Source organism: Maniola jurtina, chromosome 18 (assembly GCF_905333055.1).
Source record: "Maniola jurtina chromosome 18, ilManJurt1.1, whole genome shotgun sequence".
Lineage (NCBI taxonomy): Eukaryota > Metazoa > Arthropoda > Insecta > Lepidoptera > Nymphalidae > Maniola > Maniola jurtina.
In genome coordinates, this window is record NC_060046.1 from 1,213,259 (window position 1) to 1,235,780 (window position 22,522).

The following is a 22,522-nucleotide window of genomic DNA, read 5'->3' on the forward strand; positions in this document are numbered from 1 at the left end:
AAACACTAGACCTATGCTATTTTTTGCAACGCTACCATATCTTTACTGCTCGTTAGACAGTAGTAGGAATATTCCTTTAGCTTCGAGTAGGTACGAGTATATTATAGTCCTTGCTATAAACTTTTTAATATAATTTTGACACAAAAAAGCATAAAAGTTTTTGATCATGGATCAATCCCTATGATTGTCAAATATCCAAAAAAAGTTATTTCTGTCAATTTAGGACTATTATTTTAGTTTTATTTTTGTATAAATTAGCAAAATGAATGAACTGTTACAGAAACATGGGTGCGCCAACGTATTCTCAGTTCCGGAAGGTCTCAAAGAACTGATGGCCGATATATCGCGGGAAGTAAGCTATTATCATCAATTGGGCCTCATAACAAATTAAAAGATGATTAAAAGCTAGGTATTGTTTCCTCAACAAAGTTCTGTCCCTGAATTGGTGACTCAGAATTCATATCTCCTGTCTTGAGTAATGATAGAAAACCTCGAGATGTTGGCTATGAATTCATACCTGTCTTGATAATAACAGATAACCTCGAGGGGTTGACTGGGTTGATTGAGAGCCCTGGGTAAGTAATGATAGAAAACTTCGAGGTATTGGCTCAGCATTCATATCTACCTAATACCTTAACCATCGATTTGGTAAGTCGATGGTCTGAGCTAATGATTATTCTGATCTGAAGTGGTGATGTTGGATGGTAATGGTGGTGGCCTGTGGCCAAAATCCTTCTCATGGTGCAAGGAAACCCTTGCGCAGTAGTGAGCCTGTGCATGGGTGGTAATGATGATGATGATGATGACTCTGATCTTACAGGTGTTACGCGCACAGCCTTGCGACATTAACGATTTCATAGCCAACTACCTATCAGTTCTCCTCATCACTCGGGAGCATGGTGTCATGGCGGTTAAGATTCTCAACGACCTGTGCGACTGTAGACCTTCAGTGCTGGAACACCTGCAACAGCTGGGGATGGACAGTACACAAGCGCAGGCACTTGCTGATATCATCAAGGAGGAGATTGAGGGGTCCGAAGAGGAACAGGGAAAGGGTAATGAAAAAGTAGCATACTGAAATTCTTTGCGTTCGCGCATCGTTCATACGATCGAGTTGAAACTTTGTACAATTGTTGTTGGCAATTGACTTGGTAAGCAATGAAGCAGTCCTAGCTGGTGACTTGGTCCTATTAAAGAGAACTTTTATGCAAAATTTCAGCTTTCTATGTACGTTCAAGGGCTCGTGAGTGAGACAATGATTGAGTCAGGTCTTTTGTTTTTATATGTATTGGTGATATGAATATTCTTTGATAGAGACAGTCAAGGAGTACCTGATTGTCAAGAAGATCCTTTCAAGACAGCCACTAGACGAGGTTATGACAGCGAAAGTCTGCCAGGTCGCCAGAAACGCCTACCGCGATTATTGGTATAGAAAGAAGACTTTGGAAAAGGTTCACATTCTATTCTACATATTTTATTCAAAGTAAACTCTTCGTTACCCATTTATCATTATCACCATCATCATCGTCGATCGAAATAAACCACAGCTGGATATAATATATCTCTTGCCCACACGCCATCACTCCACCCGCAACCATTACCATTCAAGTATTTGGCAAATATTTTTGGGTAGCACCATTACGTCTTTATATCATGCAAAATCAAATTCAAAAGTACTTGTAAAATATCCTTTTACTAAGTAATTATCATTTTAAGCATACTTTTTATTTTAGGGGTTAAAACCGAAGTTGGATGAACCGTGGGAAATCGCAGCAGAACACACTTTGGAACTGTACAAGAAGACTAAACCGAGTTTCAGCGAATTAACCAGAGCTACGGAGAAAATACAGGTGAAAATAGGAACTGCAATCCATACTAATATTATAAATGCGAAAGTGTGTCTGTCTGTCTGTCTGCTACCTTTTCACGGCCCAACAGGGTTACCGATTCTGACGCGTACAAGGTTAGCTTATATCCCGGGGACGGACATAGGACTTTTATCCTGGCAAATCAAAGAGTTCCCACGGGATCTAAATAATCTAAATCCACGTGGACGAAGTCGCGGGCATCCTCTAGTTAATTATATATTGATAACACATCGATGTTTATCGTATAGTTAAAAGCCACTCATTTGCTGATCAATTTATGATCATGAAATCGCTATATCCAAAAGAACAAGTGCTTGATTGACGTGAGTTATTATTTTGTAAGTAACTCAATAAGCAGCAGGTACCTAATTATGTGATACAGTAACGGATCCTTTAAGATTAAATGTCTCACAATGTGCCCTGACCTCAAAACCTATATATTTCATACTAGAGGATGCCCGCGACTTCGTCCGCGTGGATTTAGGTTTTTGAAGATCCCGTGGGAACTCTTTGGTTTTCCGGGATAAAAAGTTGTCTATATCAATAACATGGACGCAAGCTACCTCGGTACCAAATTTCAGACAAATCGGTTGAGCGGATGGGTCTTTAGGAATCCCGTGGGAACTCTTTGATTTTCCGGGATAAAAAGTAGCCTATGTCTGTCCCCGGGAAGTAAGCTAACTCTGTACCAAATTTCATTAAAATCGGTTCAGCGGTTGAGCCGTGAAAACGTAGCAGACAGACAGACAGACAGACACACTTTCGCATTTATAATATTAGTATGGATTGTATTTCACTTAGCAAGGTAACATAACACTTTATTATTACACTAATAACAATGTACCGTGAGAAAACCTGCATGCCTAAAAGATTTTTATTATGAGTATTTGTAAAAGTATGTAAAGTCTGCTAATTCGGTCAGCGCCGTGGCTTTTAAAGCCGTCCTCATTCTGAAAGGAGGCTTGTGCTCAGTAGTAAGCCGGCAAAGGGTTGGCATGATGATAAAGAAAAAAAACTTCAATTTTTTCTTAATTGAGAAATAGGCTTGCGCCTGACAGCAAAATGCCTGAGAAACTGAGCAATGTCCAGGTCTAAGTTTGAGCGCGTTTGCCTAGAAGATGCCTATTCACTCTTGCCTGAAGGTGTTCAAGTTGGCAGGAAATACGACTACAATAAAAGAAATACATAATTTAAATAAATATATTGAAGGCAGCCTACAGAGGCTACCATGTCCGCAGGAATATCCTGCGCCATCTGAAACCCAAGTCTAAGAAGAGAGGTCCTAAATTGGAATTGCTGGGTGCTCCGCTCGACGTCGGCGGATCCAGAGAGATTGACCTGGGGCCATTGATTGTAAGTATCCCTTTAAATCGCTTAAGCTCTTCATATAAGTAATCAAGTTATTTGCCCAAGATCAAATTAAACAATTTCAGGATGCTGTGTCCAGCAACACAGTGTGCTGTGTGTGTGTCAGGATTGTGTGTGTGTGTGTGTGTGTGTGTGTGTGTCAGGTGCTGTGTGTGATGTTGCCGTTATTTTTCAACATAGACATATTTTAGCAGTGTGCGGTGTGTCAGTGTCCCGGTCATTGTCAACAAGAAACCTGGATTCAATTGATGGTTGAGTCAATTGGTTGGGGGACTTCTGGCTGTAGGTTTGAATTGGGTTACATATGGTCTATATCCGGTCTGAAAAAAATTGTGAGGAGCAAAAGAAGTTACGTCTCGGCCTTGTTGGTGGAAAATTACCTCCAAAAATTGAATACGAATGTTGGGGTATAAAGAGTTAAAAATTGACTTTGTCCAGACACATAACTCTGACTTGTTTTAACTGTCTTAAATGTGAGCAAAGTCTAAGTACACGTGATTTCAGCTGCCATGAAGTCATACGGTTTCGCATTAAGCTACCCACAAGATACTGTAATCAGTGTAATAAATTTTATTAGCTACGTTTTGTATTTGGAAAAGAATAATTGCTGAATTTCTTGCAGACTCTTCGTCAGTAAAATTTACGTCGTATAGGTCTCAGGCACCACTTAAAATACTTATGTATGTACACTGTACAGGATATAAAAGTACCCGAGGATAACGTCAACGAAATGTTCGTCCAACACACTAACCAAGTCCTCGGTCTGGGCTACGATCCAATGAAGACCATCACTCATGTGCCCGAAGAGCAGGCTGCCAAAGAACCTGTGGAGTCCCCCATTTGTAAAGACAGGTCTGTACTCTGTAACAAAAGCTCATTACTGTCCAGGCCGGAAATGAAGCAATTTACGGCCGAGTAATATTAGTAACCGAATTGGATAGACCCATAGAATAGACGTTGGGCTCCCAAGATCTTAGAACAGCGACCTCGCACCGGAGAGCCTCAATAGTTCAACGGTTATAGGAACGGACTGAAATTCGAAAGGTCGGCGGTTCAAATCCCACCCATTGCACGGTATTGTCGTACCCACTCCTAGCACAAACTTTACGCTTAGTTTGAGGGGAAAGGGGAATGTTAGTAATAATTAAAAAGTCTTTTTTTAAAAAAACCGCAACGTTGGAAGACCTCCTGCTAGGTGCACAGACTATGTCAAAAGAGTCGCAGGGACCCGCTGAACTTGGGCGGCAAGACAGCACCGTGGCGTGTTGATAATGAAGATGATGAATATTGATAATAATTGTAAGGATGAAGCGAAGCCAACTTCTTTCGGACTGATTTTAAAAATAATGGATAGTAATTTGTGAGGAAACTAAAATGAATAAACAACTGAATTTTAAAAAAAAACTTATATTGCCCTTTGTAGACAGACAACGATAAAAATATTTAATAACTCTTGTTTGATTGCACTAGGCCTGAAAATAAGTCAACCACACAATCGCAAATTCTTGGAGCGAAGACAAGAGGCATGTCTGCAATACAGCCTCAGATGCTCGCATCAAGCATCATCAATTCGAGGGCCACTGGTATGCGTGAAGTTTCTAAAAGTCATCATCATTAGCCTGTGGACTTCCACTGTGGACATAGGCCTTCCCTAAAGAGCGCCACCACACCCGGTCCTCAGCCTTCCTCATCCAGCCACTTTTCGCCAGCCGCTTTATGGCGTCGGTCCATCATGCTGGAGTGCGTCCCACACTAAGCTTGCTTATACGAGGTCTCCACTCAAACACTTTCCGGCTCCAACGGCCATCGCCTCGACGACAGGTATGGCCTGCCCATTGCCACTTCAGCCTGCTAATAGTTTGGGCTATGTCAGTTACCTTGGTTCTCCTGAAAGTATTAGCACAAAAGACTAAACTATTAATACATAAAAAGTAACACTCATACCTACCAGTTTAGTCTAAGCGTACGCAGCTTACGCTTTGACTAAACTGGAAAAAACCGGCTTAAACCATGTTTAAAACAAAACATGTTCTGGTTTCTTATGTTTTGTTTTATGTGATCAATAGGTCATCTCCTTAGCCTTGTGTCGTTGTACAAATTCATCACATCATACTTCACACTTCACACTAATATTATAAAGGAGAAAGTTTGTATGTGTGTGTGTATGTGTGTGTATGTTTGTTACTCCTTCAGGCAAAAACTACTAGATGGATTGGGCTGAAATTTAGAATGGAGATAGATTATACCCTGGATTAGCACATAGGCTACTTTTTATCCCGGAAAATCAAAGAGTTCCCGCGGGATTTCAAAAAACCTAAATTCACGCGGGCGAAGTCGCGAGCATCAGCTAGTATACAATATTTGTTTCAGCCGCAACGCCTAGCCAAAAGGACGCACCAAGTGTATTGGAACTGCCTAAAGGACGACACCTGAGCGAAGAGTTCCATCCTTCCCATCACAAGATTTCCTTTGCAAACGTAACTAAACATAATAATGTAACCTGGGTCAGTGCACCTCAACCGCCCATTGTGCCAGATCATTTTTTCCACGCACATGTGGAATCAACTCGCATGGGCGGTGTTCTCACTAGATTACAACGTGGGATTATTCAAGGGGCGGACCAACAAATACCTAAAAGGCCGGCAACGCATCGACGCGACGGTAACTCTGGTGCTGCAAATGTTCATGGGCGGCGGTAATCACTTACCAACAGGTGACCCGTCTGCTCGTTTGGTCGCTATTTTAATATTTAAAAAAAATGACAATTTCTAGCCCGGCAATCCACAACCATTGCTTCAAGCTGGTACTTGGCAGAGCCATCCCACATAAGCTTCCCCAATAAATCAAGATCAGAGATCTTTTCTGAAATTCCATTTTTGAAGCATGTAAACTAACTAATTTATATAAAACTAAGTGGGTATTTTGTTTAATAGTTACTTAGCTGTTTATTTTTAGTTAAGTACCTACCTACCTAGCTAACTCTCACAACTTGGAGTGGAATATTTTTAAAATTTCTTTCAAAGTGGGTCTACTTTATAAACAAAATCTAAATGCAGAATCTCAATTTTGTTTGAGCTGTACCTACCTTTTATTTATATCAGTCACATTCTCCTTATCGAACAGAACTACAAGTGTAAATTAAAAAATAACACCCCCGACAAGTGAAGGTTACAGTAGGTAGAAAAGAGCTGATAACTTTCAAACGGCTGAACCGATTTTCTTGATTTATAGCTAAGAACACTCTCGATCAAGCCACGTTTCAAACAAAAAAAACTAAATTAGAATCGATTCATTAGTTTAGGAGATACGATGCCACAGACAGATACACAGATACACAGATACACACGTCAAACTTATAACACCCCTCTTTTTGGGTCGGGGGTTTATAAATAGATTTTAATACTTATTGGATATCATCACCAGTTCCCACCAGAGGTGATTCAGTCAATAGCAGAAGCATCCCTCGAAATCGATGCTGCCGAAGTGCCAGAGGATATTGCAGCAGGTAAAGTGAGAACAATATTTTATATTGAAAAATATCACTTATATATTACAAAGCCTTGTATACTTATTTCGTGGAGTGTACATCTCTTGAGGATGCTTCGGTGACGGATCGAAACCTTAGTTGAGTGTCTTCTTAAAAGATTTGTGTGTTGGTGCTTATATGCATCTTTGTTTGCTTGCTTTTCTTGCATTTTTATTTGTAGGGGGATGGGTGGTGCATTTCGCATGCATACAGAATTATCTGTTATTGCTAAATATTGCGAATTAAGCTTGTAGCCTAAATACAATTTTCGACAAATACCTCTAATACATAGCGTTATTATTATGTTCAACTTTCATTCCGATCGGGAAAATCGCCCAGTTTATAAAGTTTAGATACTTCACGCCCGGCTAACCGATATCCGAATTGAATCTTGGACTTTTTGTCCAACTTTGCCGATTTGTCTTTGACAAGGTATTAATAAGGTATTTCTTTCAACCAGATGACCACTCAGACACCAATGGTGTGAATGATTCCACTGCATCACTGCCATCCTCAGCGCTTAGCTCTGCCAACACTACTGACGTGGAAGATGAGACTGGTTTGATTACCAGCGGCGATGAAGAGTAGTCCGCCATTTCCTATTCCTATTCCTCGCTAACTGACAGACGTCCATTACTAGACATAGGTTTCTTGTAGGGACTAGAATTCATCTGGATCCTGAATCCAGGAGCTTCCTCTGCGACTATTGATTTAAATTAACTTTTTTTTTGTTATTCCGTAATTAGTTAAAATGGAGTTCATTTCTTTGTGTTTACGTATTTCTTCCTTTAAATAAATTATATAATAAGCCAATTTGATTGAACTTTTATTAATATCTAGTGCTTTTGTATGTATCTACTAAAGAATTTGTATTCATTTCATAAAATAACTTATACCTTCCAAAAGTAAAATCTCATGGCTTACTAGATTTGATAAATTGCTTTGAAATTTTTCTGATGTCAATTAAACTTTGCTGCTTTATTAAAAAAATGGATGGTTTGTTGAAATCCCAAATTCATGAAAATTGCAAGTTAGCTTTACCCGAAGGTCTCAAAGATTTGATGAGTGATATTTCCAGAGAAGTAAGTTAGATTTTAGATGTAAAATAGGTACCTTTAAATTATTATTAAAGTGACTTCGGCAATATAACTGATTTATTTGTTCAGGTCCTTCGAGCTCAACCCCAAAACTTATACCAATTTATCACCAACTACCTTGGAGCGCTGTTGGAAGCTCGTGAGACGTTAACCATTGCTTGCCAAGTATGCAGCGAAATATGCAAGTGTACATGCGACCACATTAAACCAGAGTTGTATGACGAACTGAGGAAAATTGGCCTTGATGAAGAGAATGTAGAAAAAGCTATTAAAGTTATAGAAAAGCATCTCGAAGGAGATCAGAAAAAGCCAGGTAAGTATAAGGAAAAAATCATTGTAGATTAAAATAAACCAAAGACAGTAAGATCTGTTATGCTTGTAATGTTTTAGAGTAGGTATAAAAACCAATAGCAGAAAAGTGTAATTTAAGTATTAGTAGATCTATAGATTCTACGAAAAGATTGAGAAATACGTTTAATAATAATTTTATACATTTATTACATTTTTCTCTCTCTACACCACCAATGCTAAATGTCCTTTCTCATAGTGATAGGGGAGTAGTTCTTGTAGTTCTTAGGATAGTGATAGGGTTATTTAAGGTACTTCGAAATATTGTTTCCAGCGAAAGAACAAAGCTTGTTATTGAAGCTATTGAGGAAAACCAGCATAAACGAGGCACAACTTCCGGCAATACAACAAGCCATTCAAAAAGCATTCAAGCGATACAGCTTAAGTCAAGGAGACCTTACGGTACTCGTGTAATTCATATAATATGTATAATCTATACTAATAAATAAAATTGGAGTGTCTGTCTGTAATTTCGAAATAACTACCTCATATTAAGCTCATATGGTTATTTGAACGATACCATAACTGAATCACACGTTTTTAAAATTTTTGTCTGTCTGTCTGTCTGTCTGTCTGTCTGTCTGTCTGTCTGTCTGTCTGTCTGTCTGTTTGAAAAGGCTAATCTTTGGAACGGCTGAACCGATTTTGACGGGACTTACACAGGCAAGTAGAGGATTGACCAGGGCGTAAAATAGGCTACTTTTTTAACCGACTTTTAAAAAGGGAGTTGTGTTTTTCTATCTATGTACACCGAAATCTCCGAGATTTCTGAACCGATTTGCGTCATTTCTTTTTTAATCGATAGAGGAACTTTGCGACATTGTTTCATAAAAAATTTGGAGTCCAACTCCTCAATCCTGATGCTGCAGGGGATCTGACCAATCCACGCGGGCGAAGCTGCGGGCATCAGCTAGTAATTAATATACTTCTTCTGGCATGAGCGTCAATAGCTTAACGGTTTAAGGCACAGCAATTGGGTCCAACCCACCCCGCTGTTATGTGGGACCCATTTTACCATATTTTTAGTTAATTTTTTTCCAGTCACTTTAGTTTTCTGTTGTTTCTGTTATTTTCTTTTTCTTTTGTTTCTGTTATTTAATTTTTTTTTGTTGTTCCTTTTATTTTACTTTTTGTTGTTTCTGTTATTTTTTCTGTTGTTTTTGTTATTCTTTGTTGTAAAAAGATTTGAAAAAAAAATCTGCCATGTTGATGCAAGTTTTACAAAAACCCCTTGGATACTTCTGCTTTTTAGATGATTGCTGCTGATTTTAGAAATGAAAGTACTATGGAAACATCTAAAGCTACACACAATACCTTAAAATTACAAAAGCAGAATAAACCAAAAGAACAAAAAGAGGTACCTTCATACTTATACCTAATATGATATTTACAATATTCAATGAGACGGTACTAATAAATAAAACTTTCAAATAAGTTTTTAAGGGCATATTTGCTTTTTATTTCAGACAGAAGAAATATTTGTTGCTCCAGATTTTAAACCACGTAAGTTAGTCATGTAAAGATTCAGGAACTCGATAGCTCAACGGTTGAGGCGCGGACTGAATTCTGAAAGGTCAGCGGTTCAAACTCCACCTGTTGCACTATTGTCGTACCCACTCCTGGCACAAGCTTCACGCTTAATTGGAGGGGAAAGGGGAGTATTAGTCATGATTAGCATAGCTAATATTATAAAAAAACTGTTGATCGTCAATTAATATTGTAGTTACCAAACAACGACTTCATGATTGAACTCCAAGTTCCAACTCTCGACCCTGATGATACAGGGCACTTCACTAAGCCTTGAGGACTTACTAAATGTTGACATTAAACAGATATTATAGGTACCAAGGAACTATTTCATGAAGTCCCAAGTCCTCAATCCTGACGCAGCAGGATACTGCACTCCTAAGCCATGAGGATTTAGTAACTGTTGATAGTAAAGTGATATTAAAGGTACCAAGCAATGAGTTCATGATCTTTGACCTCCAAGTTCTAATCTTCTTAGAGGATCTTATTCTGTTACTGTAGAAGGTAGTAGTAACATTGCCGTTGTTTGGATGCTAAATATCTCAATAATTATCTATGTGCCTACAAATGATTTCTGTATGCGTGAATTGCTCGAAATCAGCGACACGTCAAAATTATTTTTGTTATATTTATTACCTGATTATTTCTCTGTATATTTCAAATCAATTATAATAATTTCAGGCGTAACCACAATTTCATCTGTGTCACTCGCCGGATCTTATGTCCCTCTACCAAAATTTCGGCCATACTGTGCCCACGATTACGAAATCTTATCAAGGATATCCGAGAGAGAACATGTATCTATACATTATACAACAGTTGCAAACACTACAAAGACAAAGCCAAAGAAGATCGAAATAAAGGAAACGTCTGTCATAGAAAATGATGAGAAAAATGAACCATTTCTATGTCTTGATGATGATATTCATCAGAATGAAGATTTGTCTACAGATGAATACTATGTAGCTACCACAAGTACAGGATCAAAGCTAAATGAAGCTACCACAAGTGCAGGATTAAAGCTAAATAGAGTTGAAGTCAACGCGGAAGAAATGGAAGAACCAGATAAACATTTTGTATCTTTTGATGATAGTAATGATGAAATGAATACGGAAGGACACAGTGATGATGAAGTGCAAGAATTTATAGAAAATGTTGAATCTGAAAGTGATTCAAATGTTTCTTCTATTAAAGAGGCGTTACAAAATGATCGTGAAGGTTAAAACCCCCACAGATTTGTACTAATTAAATATATTAAAATAAAATTATCTTGAAGCACAGGTGAATCCTTTACATAATACATACCAATTTTACATATGTATGTTATATGTATAAAGAATAGATTTTTACTCAAGTAATCTTTTACAATTAGTGCTTTTGAAATACTAATACCTACCACAACATAACAATGATTGCAGTGATTGCAATGATATTAAGTTTTATAGTTTTATCGCTCGGCTAAGAGCGAATGTGCGAGTAATCGCCCGACATACATTAATTAATAAATGCCTGCGCAAACTGTGCGAGTGTTTTGACCGCTAAGAGAACGTTGCTTAGCGAATTTTTCTTTGATAGACCTCTCATCGCTACAACAAACTGGTGGACAGAAAGTCCTCGCCGGCAATCAGCAATCAACTTTGAATTTATATTCATCTCTTGTATTGACTCGGAAGCATACGTTTCTTAAGCTTCGTCATTCTCGTCATCGGCGGGATAACTGCTTAGGTATAGTATAGTACGCGACAGGTTGAGACGGCACTCGGGGGGAGGGAGGAGGACGCCCCGCACACCCGCACGTCACCCGCAGCGGGAAAGTTCGGGGGCGGCGCGGGTGTGCGGGGCGCACCCACCCCAATTGCACTATAGGTAGGTTTACCTTCTTGAATTAGACGGGACTTTTAATTAAGACAATACATAAAATATTTTTAAATAAAATTTATTATGCGTTTCAGCTTAAAACTAATCGTAGGGCATTAACGAAAATTCGTTACAATATTTTTTTTTGGTAAACAATATAATAAGAATATTTTATTTATATTAAAAGCTCTTGTAAAATATTTTTATATAACAGCATGATCTTTTAACACTATATAGCAAAAGTAGATGAGTGCATTTATATCGTTAGGCCGAAGCACACTGTTACAAAATTGTTATTTTTATTTCGTTGATTCATGATTGTGAAATTAGGTATGGACACTTTAAAATTTAATGAAAGCTTTTTCCGATTTGGAGCTTTTTTCGACGTGTACGGAACCCTAAAAAAATGATTATTAAAATGAAATTTGCCTAAAACTGGGAAAAATGTGTCTAAGATACGCGTAGGTATCCAAACACATTTTGTGACAGTGTACTTGGGCTCTTTAATAATATAGTATATCATAAATAAATGCTTTTATTTACTTAATTATTAATACAAAACGTGTCATTAAAATTATATTTTTATTCTATACAACAATAAGATATTATGTAACATAACTAACATAATATGTAACTTAAAAATAACAATTAAAATAATTCGATATGCAAAAAATAACAAGTGATATAGAGCACGCAAAGTTTTTTTTTTTAAATAAAAGTATACTGTGGTAGGTACCAACTTTAAATTGCAAAAAATAATATTGAATACAATATATTTAATGATTTTGTTATTAAAAGATACGGACGATAACTTTTCAAAAGTAAACATTTTGGAAATTTTATAAAAGCGACCTTAAATGTCACCATTTTTAAAAGGTCTAATATTTTAAACTCGCACTATAAAAACTTAGTTAAGGTTAAAAAACAATATACAATCTTAGAAAATATGTTAGTAGCATCACAGCAGATCTTGGTAAATACTAGAAATTATTTTAACTAAAATCGTTATTTTAGTTTTTTTTAATATTCGATTGTAAGAGTATCGAAAATGCTAAGGGTAACATTGTCAGAACTGATATTTGGTAAAATAATCGAAATCTTAAGACTAGTGGAATCATTATAATACTTAACTATATTATTTTCTTCCTTTTTAAAAACATTTTCACTGGTTTTTGACAGTTTATCACGGTTTTACCTAGCCGGGAATCGAACTTCTTGATTGCGAGGCAAACATTCAAACCGTTAAGTCAGTGATTACAAGCACCCCATATTATGTTTTAACATGTCTTAGTAAATATAACTAAAATTGTTCGATAGCAAACTTAATTATACTTTTTATATACAAAATACTACACTAATTTTAACTAAAAGCCTAAAATAAACTAACGTTACGTATAATAAAGTATTTATCAAAATTTTCAGCTACCATTTTAATGAGAATTTTTATTAAATCCTGAGCGAAAAACAGAGATCTTTCAATACATACTTTGGTATAGTCCAATACATAGACTAAACACATGCATAGACAATTTAAGAACAAAAATGTCTCAAACAATTATTTTCATAACACGAAAACGCCTTATTAAAATATTAAATACCAATCACAATGTTAAGTTATAAACTTATATTCTTAAAGACAAGATGGCTTGGGAATGAGTTGCTCTAACATCTTTGATAGGTGATTTTGTGATAGGAAAAAAAAACACCAAGCTAAATTCATTGTATGCTTCTTTTCAGACCAGGGCGCATTTGGTACCCTCGCTGATTTAGCTTTTAACTAACGTTAAATTATTACCTACATCACCTATTCACCTATTTGACTTTCAAAAATGTACATATTTATCGCGTTATCATATTTTAGAAATAAATGATTTTATTTGAAAAACTTATTCTTGACAAAATCAAAATGTTAAATCTATTTCAGTTTATACACGAAAATGTTAGTCCAAATTAAGATTGTCTAAAAGCTTATGCATGTGTTAGATCTACAAACAGATTTTCTTGTTAATTATAACTTGAATCTTAATTTTCAGCGTTTCATATTGTGTCCACTCCTCCACCCATCAATCTATTGCCGTATTCACTTAACAGCTGTAACAAAAATAAACAAGTGTAAATTAAAAATTTATAACACCCCCGACAAGTGAAGGTTACAGTAACAAGAAAAGAGCTGATAACTTTCAAACGGCTGAACCGATTTTCTTGGATTATAGCTAAGAACACTCTCGATCAAGCCGCCTTTCAAACAAAAAAAAAACTAAATTAAAATCGGTTCATTAGTTTAGGAGCTACGATGTCACAGACAGATACACAGATACACACGTCAAACTTATAACACCTCTCTCTTTGGGTCGGGGGTTAAAAATAGAATAAAAACCATTATTAGTAAAAATTTAAAAAAGTGTGCAACTGTCAAAACTGGTCAGTTAAAATGACTCTAAAAGTAGATAAACTTTACCTTATAGAGGAATATGTAGTGGTGTCTATTAGAGAGCGAGTGCGGTCTCTGGTCCCGCAACCTTCGGACAATCCGTGGCACGTCCGCCTGGCCTGACGAGAGAGCCCGCGCGCATAGGTCTGCTGCTATCATGGCTGCGGATCTACCCGCTCCTGACGCACAAACCATCACGCAAGGACGAACACCTGGAACATAAAAATAAAAGAAATTTTAATTAAAAAAAAGTTATTATAAGATTAATGATTATATAGATGATAAAAACGCATGGAAAATGTAGCCCTGCACAAGCTATTCAACGAGCTAAACTAAAAACTATGTACCTACTTGTGTACTCGTAATATTAAAAATTTGGTTTACTATTGTTACTATTGTTATTTTGATATTATTTAGATCCTACATATTTTGGTAGACTTATTTTTTCAGTGTATTGTGACTTTCGTAAGTGCTTTTATAAGTCTGAAACGAAGAATAAATAAATACAAAATACAATACAAATAACACTCCAAAATATAGGTTTGATTATGTAACTAGCATCTAAACATAACTTCGCCCCTGTAAATTTTCAAAAATCTTGTTGAAGTTTTTCAAAATCCTAGAGTCAGAAAGTAGATTAGCATTTCGCTCAGAAGATGATATTCCCATTGTGCTTCAAAAATTTGAAGCAATTCATCATTTTTAAATATTATTTCTTTTTGCATTTAGGCTGGTTACAAATACTGAAAATTCCGCTTGGTGTAGTGGAAAAAAATTATCTATCAAAAAATTTCAAATGTGGTAAGGGTATCAACTGCTAAATTATATTTGAATAATTCTGATTCGTATCTTTATGTTACCTTTTCACCATATTTTATTGAATTAATTAAAAAAAATTATTACCTACTATATTGAGCGTTAGTCATTTTTTTTAAACAAGATTTAACCCACCTTCAACCTCCGACGCCGCTTTCATCCTGCCCAGAGTCCCATTGGTGGTGTTACCCTTCCTCATCATCTCCTCAGCCTTGGCAGGAGAGTATACGTTCAGACCATTGCTGGAGCCGTTCTCATCACTGCGTAACTTGGACAGGTTGTGGTAGGAAGAGCGGCTTTGGTCTTGGTAAATTACTTCTACACCTGATAGATACAAAAGAAAAACTTAATACAATCATCGTCATCAACCCATCGCCAGTTCACTACTGACCACAGTTCTCCTCTTGGAATGAAAAAGGTTTAGCCAAGTGAAGATTGGTAGACTTCACACACCTTTGAGAACAGTATGGAGAACTCTAGGACATTGTTTCCTCGCGATGTTCTCCTTCACCAATAAAAGATTATTTAAATTAAGGGGTTTTTTTTTATTAAAGCACGTGATATTTAATTGTTTAAAAAGCACACAACCCTTCTGAGACGTGATGAGGTGATGGGTTTTTGCTTTTTTCTGCACTAAACTCGGACCGAGTTCTTAATTATTTGCTAGAGGTCGATTATATAAAAATACCCGGCGGAGTTTGTTCTGACTTTCGGCTTATCTTCAGACAGGGCGTTTAGATCCCTCGAATTTCGTTTAAAATTGAAGTAATTAGTTATTTATTATAACTATTCGATTTTTATTAATTCAACAGTGTATTCAATTTTGAAAAATAGACATTATTATGAGTTTATATGCATACCTTCTTCGTCATACTCCTTAGCGGTTTGAGAGACCTTCATATAACTCCTCATTTCTGACAGGAAATCAATGATGGAGTCATAATCATCAGGCACTCCCTTCGCAGGCCAGAAGTACCAGAGCTGAGTGACCTCTCTCCAAGTCCTGGTCACCAGGTTTATGAGCTGGACGCTGGAGATCGCGTACTTGTCCCTTTGTTCCCGCTTCTTGAGTATTATTTGGAACTCCCCAAACGTTCTTCTATTGTCCGATACTTCAGATGGGGGGAGGTATTCGTAGCATTTCTCCTGAAATCGTACAGACATTTTTTACTAATTTTTTTAGACTTCCACATGTCACTGAATTAAATGGATTTATAATCATTTAAAGAAAAGTGTCATATAGAAAAGCTAAGTATATAGAAAGAAAAAAGGGGCTATATTTCGGGAAACGTGAAAAATCTGAATCAAAACGGTACATTTCTTCATTGCACGTGTGAATGAAGACAGCATTTTCTCCAACTAGAGAAATTACAATACAAGAAAATAAAAACAGATGTTTTAATAACTTTCCCATGTTTTGCATCGCATAAATTCAAAGAAAATTTTGCGAGGGTCCTAAAAATTCTTTTCTTATTTTGATCTCAAAGGAATAACACAGATACTTATAAAACTGCCCCAACTTTGTAGAGGATAGTGAAAGTCTCAGTAATTTAGTAAAGGCGTTAAAACGTATTTCATGATGTTTCGTGAAAATATTATAACAGAGCTACCATTGTCAGCGGCTGTTCGTAAGAGAAGAAGTAAACAAACTTTGAACGTCATTATATTCCAAATTTGACATGAAGTACGTTTTTCATCCTATTTTTATTTTTTAACAAAAAAGGTTTAATCGCATCGCCTACACGCCCGCGTAAGTAAAAAGGTCTTACAACTCCGTTCTCCATGTACTCAGTGAGCATGACTATGACTCGCGAGTTCTGCTCCCAGACCATACGCCAGAAGTCCACGACCGTGTTGTGCAGAGGCGCCTGGCACGCTATGTAGTAGTTGCGAATGTTGCCAGGACCCTGGAAGCAAATAAAACAATTACAACCCGTGGTTTATTCTGATAAACTCTTGACAAATGACGTCCAAATTTCTCAACTGAGGGTAAACAAAGATACGTAACAGGGTTCTCTCCGTCACTTGCTCATGCTTGCAGACATATTTTAGAAACTAATATCTGTGTCTGTGGTGTTTTAGATTTTTCTAAAAATATGTAGTTTTAAAATTAAAGGGGCTCAAAGATTTGTATGAAATTTTTAAAACCGCGTAACTTTGAAACCGAATATTTTAACAGAAATCTGGAAAACCACAGACATAGATATTAGTTTCTAGAATATGTCTGCAAAATTTCATGGACTTTGGTTGCTTAATATTCAAATGAAATTGGAACTACGATTGTATGAAACGAGTGGAAACGAGTGACGGAGAGAGCCCTCTTAACTAGGATCTCAACCAAATTTCTCAACTGAGGATAAGCAAAGATACTTAAAGAGTTATGAGAAATTGAAACTACAAAGAGTCTGCTTGATACTTTCCTAGATAGCTGAAACTTTCCACAAGAAAAATAATAACGTTTAACTAGTTAAAATGCCCGGTCAAATGGCAAATCAATAAAAACAAAAAATCAAAATCAAAATTTATTTATTTCATAAAAGTAGCATCCCGAAGAATTTTGATTAAAAGGAGAACTATATCGCCGCAAGCTTCTGTTCTAGGCTCTATTACCCATTTAATTTTTTCTACACTTATTCAACTCTTAATCGAATCATAGGATATTTATTAGTGACCTAATCCAAACGGCCAGCAGTTAGTTTCATCATCATCATCACGATCAACCCATTTCCGCCCCACTACTGAGTACGGGTCTCCTCTCAGAATGAGAAGGGTTTTGGCCTCAGTCTGCCACGCTGGCCCAATGCGAATTGGCAGACTTCACACATCTTTGAGAACATGGAGAACTCTCAGGCATGCAGGTTTTCTCACGATGTTTTCCTTCACCGTTAAAACAAGTGATATTAATTGTTTAAAACGCTCATAACTGAAAAGTTAGTGGTGCATGCCCGGGATCGACCCCCGATCTCGGATTAGGAGGCGGACGTTCTAACTACTTAGCTATCTCAGCTTAGTTAGTTTATTACCCTATATTCCAGCACCAGTTAGGAGGAAGACATGAACTTCTCAACAAAGTAAATATCCACAACTCATGATTATTCCTAACCAAGAAACAAATGTTTTACTAACCGTGACATAGTTGGCATTAATATACTCCGTAGTAGGGTCGTTGCCAATCCTCCTCAACGGCACTCTGGTCTCAGGCAGCGGCAGAACATTGGAGTACCTGTTCTTATCCTCACAACCGGGGGGAACCTCATCCGGGCGAACAGTCACTGAGGGTATTTCGGAGAACTCTGCTGTTATTGAGTCTATGTCTAACGCGAAGTTTGCCAGCGCCGGGTACTGCATTGGGTGGGAGGTGACCTGGAAAACATAATAGGTACTTCTTTTACTAGAACTTTTTCTTCTACTCGAACTTTTTTATATAACAAGGTAGCCTTCGACTGTGATCTCACCGATCTCACGTGGTGGTAAGGGATGACGATGTAGTCAAAGATGGAAACTACTTTTTTATAGACTAGCGCTTGTAGTCGAGTCAATGAAGACATAAAACAGCGAAAAGTCCTCAGACAGACCTCTATATTTGATGTTTTTTTTAATTTTCGTTTTTTTAATATTATTTGATCAGAGATTTTAAAACGTGAGACACCGGCGTGCAGCGTTGCGTATATAGGTACCTATGTACACGCACAACAGACGGAAACGTTTAAGTGCGGAAACCAGCCCAGAAAGAAGAAAGAAGAAGAAGGTACCTATGTACTTGTAGATACCTCGACGCTGTCCAGGCTGTACGCGTTGAGCGACACTGGCGTGCAGCGTTGCGTACACAGAACATGTGGTTGCGTATATACCTATTGACTTGTAGGTACCTCGTCATCGTAAGCGGGGTTGCCGTAGCTCCTCTTGCTGGCTCGCAGGCGATGGTTGCCCTTCCTGTGCCCCACGCTGACGCTGTCCAGGCTGTACGCGTCGAGCGACACCGGCGTGCAGCGTTGCGCGTATACGCCACGACGACCGCGACGACGCACTACCAACTGAAAACCATATTTTGTTTTTTATTTAAATTATTCATATTTAATTTTCCACTTCATGTAGAAAAATTTAATAATGATGATTGACAACCAGCTCGCTCCAGGTTGGACGATATAAGGAGATGGACAGGGTTTAAAGTTACCCAAAGTTAAGAGGCTCGAAGGCTTATAAGATAGAGAAGCTTTTAGTATAAAAACCGCCAAATTTCATTGCGGTGATGATGAATATAATATCGCATACTAAAAATGCGGCAATAGAATAGCATTTCTAGAACTAGAAAATGCATTGTAAAAGTTAAAGTAGGCAAGCAACTTTTGTAAGAGATATCTTATAAAATGTCATAAAAATTGGTTATACGAATGGACCTTTAATAATCCCGTGGGATGAAGGGGAACTTTTTAACTTTCCGGGATAAAAATTAGCCTATGTCCGTCTTTGGGACAAAACTAACTCTGCACTAAATTTTATTAAAATCGGTTAAAGGGATGGATCGTAAAAAAATAGCAAAAGATGGATAGATGGATGGATGGACACTTTCGTATATCATTAGTACCTGTGGGGTGGATTATTTTCACTATGCTACATTAGTTTTGGCCCGTGGTATTGGCAAAAAACTTCCTACCAATTACAATCCGGGTATCTTTAAAACAAGAGTGAATAGGCACCTTCTAGGTAAACGCGTCCCATCTTAGACCACATCATCACTTTCCATCAGGTGTGATTGTGGTCAAGCGCTTACCTATAATGAATTAAAAAAAAAGGTTTTTCAAAAGTAGGTACAGACTACAGTCCCAGGAAGTTTTTATTTACTGCTGTACCTAATGTATTCGACTAAGTTTATAATTATTGAGTTCAATCTTCAATATGTAAACATTGAAGTAAGTTATCCAGCATATTCTTCATATGCAACCATGTAATGTATCAGTTGTAAGCTCAGCAGAACCTTTTGCTAAATCAACATAGATACCCACCTACTGAGAAAAGCTACCATTCATTTTATTTATTTTACAGAGTTGTCATTTGATACTGTATTTTTTACATTTTAAGGGGTTCCGTACCTCAAAAGGAAAAGCGGAACCCTTATAAGATCATTTTATTGTCTGTCCGTCTGTATGTCTGTCTGTCTGTCCGTCCGTCCGTCGTGTCCGTCAAGAAAACCTATAGGGTACTTCCCGTTGACGTAGAATCATGAAATTAGGCAGCTAGGTAGGTGTTATAGCACAAGTAAAGGAATAAATCTGAAAACCGTGAATTTGTGGTTACATCATTTAAAAATAATTAAAATGCGTTTCAATTTAACTATACCAAACGGGGAATCATACGAAAGGGATTTACTTGTACATTCTAAAATACATTTTTATTTATTTTTATGCATAATAGTTTTTGATTTATCGTGCAAAATGTCGGAAAAAATACCCGAGTACGGCCCCTCGGTGCGCGAGTCTGACTCGGACTTGGCCGGTTTTTGTCAATTTAATTATTCAATTCTATGATTTCTACATACCTAGACCAAGATAAGCATACTTTAAGAATTTTAAAATAGAAAACTTAAGTAGTAAAAACATAACTTCACTAGAGACGGAGTAACTTTTGTTACACTAGGCACTGGTTTGATGTTAAATAAAATATACATAGATATACAGGCAGACAGATAGACAACAAAGTGATCCTATAAGGATTCCGTTTTTCCTTTTGACGTACGGAACCCCAAAAACCCGAGTACCTATGTATAATGTTCTCATGCAACAAAGTAACATATCAGTTGGAGCTCAGCAGAGGATTTTGCTCAATCAACATACTGTGAAAAGCTTTTATTCATCTAATTCACAGGGTTGTCACTTGTCAACTTAATTTTTTTTTATTTTATTTTTTTGTTTTTGCCAATTTAATTCATTCTATTATTATTTTTTAAATACCTACCGAGATAACCGAAATAAGAATATTTCTCACTCACATAACTTCTCACTAACTAAACAACCACTCATTAAACAACCATTTGTGGCTGTCTAGACACTTTCAATTTTCTATCCTAGAAAATAAGATTTATGTAAATATTATGTACGACAAAAATAAAAACCTAACATACATAATTATATTTTTTTGTAAAAAAAAAAATAATTTTCGCACAGTTATTGTAATTAACGTCGAAATGGTTAAAGGATTCTATTTGTTTAGATTTACTTTACTATTTTAAATAGATTTAAGTACACCTAAATTATTATTTAGCACACTGAAATTAATTATTATTAAACCAAAGTACTATTTCTTGTAACTCACCTAGCTAGAAAATGCTTTGTGAAATATTACCAACATAAATGTAAATTATAAAAAAAAACCGGCCAAGTGCGAGTTGGACAAGCACACGAAGGGTTCCGTACCGCGCACTTTTACCTCGGGTACCGCGGGTCATAGAATACATATTTTAATGACGGTCAGCGCTATCTATGACGCATTTTAGTAAAAATATAATTTTGTCGTAACACTTTACAATTTTTTTTCTTTGTGATATACACATATTCAAGGTTTTCGAATTTTCTCCTTTAAATGTGCTATAAGACATTGCTACCTGACAAGTATTATGGTTCTGGGCTATCCAGAAGTATCCTATTGGGTTTGATTTCCCTTGTTTGACAAACTCGGATAGACAGACAGACGAACAGACAGATAGATAACGAAGTGATCTTATAAGGGTTCTTTTTACCTTTTGAGGTACGGAATCCTAAAAACACTTCAGATCAATGCTCATAATATCATATTCATACTATACGTTTCATATATGAAGACACCATTATTATTTTTAAAAATTGTAAGATATTCTGATTTGAGATAGACTGGCTCATTTTTTGCGCAAAGGATCAGCCTATCTGTACAAAGCCAGCATTCTTGGCACCGTTCCACGCGGGGTGATTTGTACAGTAATAAGGCCATAAGTTTTATTGTAACACTAGCTGATGCCTGCGACATCGTCCGCGTAGACTATTAGTCCTTAGGGGTTGAATTTTCCAAAATCCTTTCTTAACTGATGTCTACGTCAAAATAGCTCTCTGCATGAGTCTGATCCGTCCAGTAGTCAGTTTGAGCTGAGCGTTGATTGTATGTATTGTTCGCGACAGGTCGACATGGCAACGGGGTGGAGATGCCCCGCACACCCGCACAGCCCCCGCGCTATTCCGGTGCGGGATAGTGCTGGGTGGGTGTGCGGGGTGTCATCCCCCCATCATGACTCACCTCATACCCCGATTGCCACGTTGACCTGTCGCAACCTATACCTTGTATATCATGAACGTCTACATTTACAAAGTAACGTATATAAGTACTTCTATGCAAACATAAAAATACAAACCAAGCGAAAATGTTGCTTATGAAATTTTGATAAAAGGTTTGACATTGATTTATTAAAATAATTCCTCAAAGGGTTGATACTTGATAGACATGATATTATGAGAGTCGAAGTAGGTACCTACACTGTCCATGATCTTCATATTTGTAACGAATAGTACGCGTACATTATTTATTCACATGGTAATATGAGAGCGAACCATAAAAATATTTCGTTATCGCAAAGTTTAAGATTCAAATTAACACTTCAAGAACTGCTTACGAGTTATAGGTGAGAAGGCGACGATGGCCAGGGTTGCCACCACTTCAGAAC

At 37.0% G+C, this 22,522-nt stretch overlaps 3 protein-coding genes across 7 annotated transcripts in view; 2 read left to right on the top strand and 1 right to left on the bottom strand.

Moving 5' to 3' along the window:
* The first annotated feature begins 164 nt into the window (after positions 1-164).
* Positions 165-7,564, top strand: LOC123874527. The gene is made up of 10 exons (XM_045919937.1): positions 165-352; positions 821-1,055; positions 1,315-1,451; positions 1,734-1,850; positions 3,078-3,221; positions 3,934-4,088; positions 4,707-4,819; positions 5,607-5,713; positions 6,660-6,741; positions 7,223-7,564. Exons 1-10 carry the CDS (start codon positions 263-265, stop codon positions 7,348-7,350), a joined length of 1,308 nt encoding a protein of 435 aa, XP_045775893.1. The 5' UTR covers positions 165-262; the 3' UTR covers positions 7,351-7,564.
* A 103-nt stretch (positions 7,565-7,667) lies between these two features.
* On the top strand, positions 7,668-13,134 carry LOC123874528. Of its 4 annotated transcripts, XM_045919941.1 has the most exons (7): positions 7,668-7,844; positions 7,929-8,172; positions 8,482-8,609; positions 9,460-9,564; positions 9,674-9,710; positions 10,416-10,715; positions 10,749-13,134. In XM_045919941.1, exons 1-7 carry the CDS (start codon positions 7,719-7,721, stop codon positions 10,955-10,957), a joined length of 1,149 nt encoding a protein of 382 aa, XP_045775897.1. In that variant the 5' UTR covers positions 7,668-7,718; the 3' UTR covers positions 10,958-13,134. The 4 variants fall into 4 exon arrangements, with proteins under 4 accessions (XP_045775897.1, XP_045775895.1, XP_045775896.1 ...); XM_045919939.1 differs by having other exon boundaries at positions 10,416-13,134; XM_045919940.1 differs by having other exon boundaries at positions 9,472-9,564; positions 10,416-13,134.
* LOC123874524 (mucin-17) overlaps positions 11,655-22,522 on the bottom strand; it is an 81,272-nt gene continuing 70,404 nt past the window's right edge. For both annotated transcript variants that reach the window (XM_045919934.1, XM_045919933.1), the window contains 7 exons: positions 18,708-18,872; positions 17,965-18,201; positions 16,608-16,745; positions 15,699-15,984; positions 14,974-15,162; positions 14,050-14,234; positions 11,655-13,682 (listed from right to left, as the gene is read on the bottom strand). In XM_045919934.1, the coding sequence (XP_045775890.1) occupies positions 13,629-13,682; positions 14,050-14,234; positions 14,974-15,162; positions 15,699-15,984; positions 16,608-16,745; positions 17,965-18,201; positions 18,708-18,872 (1,254 nt within the window). In that variant the 3' untranslated portion in view covers positions 11,655-13,628. The remainder of the gene's footprint in view (positions 13,683-14,049; positions 14,235-14,973; positions 15,163-15,698; positions 15,985-16,607; positions 16,746-17,964; positions 18,202-18,707; positions 18,873-22,522) is intronic.